The sequence below is a fragment of the Cryptotermes secundus genome, unplaced genomic scaffold (assembly GCF_002891405.2).
Source record: "Cryptotermes secundus unplaced genomic scaffold, Csec_1.0 scaffold10229, whole genome shotgun sequence".
Taxonomy (NCBI): Eukaryota; Metazoa; Arthropoda; class Insecta; order Blattodea; family Kalotermitidae; genus Cryptotermes; species Cryptotermes secundus.
In genome coordinates this window covers 1-887 of record NW_019737715.1, presented here as the reverse complement: position 1 = coordinate 887, position 887 = coordinate 1, and the positions used below count along the sequence as shown (strand labels likewise).

Genomic DNA, 887 nt, shown 5'->3' with positions numbered 1-887 from the left:
ACGATGGCGATGGCGATGACGATGGCGATGTCGATGGCGATGGCGTTGATGATGATGATGTTGATGGTGATGGTGATTGTGACGATGACGATGACGATGACGATGAAAATGACGATGATGATGACGATTACGATGACGATGACGATGAAGATGTCGATGACGATGACGATGACGATGACGATGACAATGACAATGACGATAGCGATGACGATGGCGATGGCGATGGAGATAGCGATGGCGATGGCGATGGCGATGACGATGATGATGATGATGACGACGATGACGATGACGATGAAGATGTCGATGACGATGACGATGACAATGACAATGACGATAGCGATGACGATGGCGATGGCGATGGAGATAGCGATGGCGATGGCGATGGCGATGACGATGATGATGATGATGACGACGATGACGATGACGATGAAGATGTCGATGACGATGACGATGACGAAGACAATGAAGATGACGATGACGATAGCGATGGCGATGGTGATGGCAATGGCGATGGCGATGACGATAACTATGATGACGATAACGATGACGATGACTATGACGATGACGATGACGATGACGATGACGTTGACGATGATGATGACGATGAAGATGACGATGATGATGATGAAGATGAAGATGACGATGATGATGATGAAGATGATGATATTGATGACGATGATGACGACGATGATGACGATGACGATGGCGATGACGATGTCGATAACGATGACGATGTCAATGACGATGACGATGGCGATGGCGATGGCGATGGCGATGGCGATGACGATGACGGTGACGATGACGAAGACGAAGACGATGACGACGATGATGATGTTGTTGATGATGACAATGACGATGACGATGACGATAACGATGACGATGACGAT

At 48.0% G+C, this 887-nt stretch overlaps 1 protein-coding gene across 1 annotated transcript; it reads right to left on the bottom strand.

The window, feature by feature from the left end:
• Nucleotides 1-308: 308 nt before the first annotated feature.
• LOC111870498 (putative protein TPRXL) lies at nucleotides 309-721 on the bottom strand (the record flags this gene model as incomplete). Its single annotated transcript, XM_023862831.1, has 2 exons — nucleotides 309-526; nucleotides 656-721. Coding segments are annotated over 2 exons (284 nt in total), but the record flags the coding sequence as incomplete, so codon positions are not given.
• Between the last annotated feature and the right edge of the window lie 166 nt (nucleotides 722-887).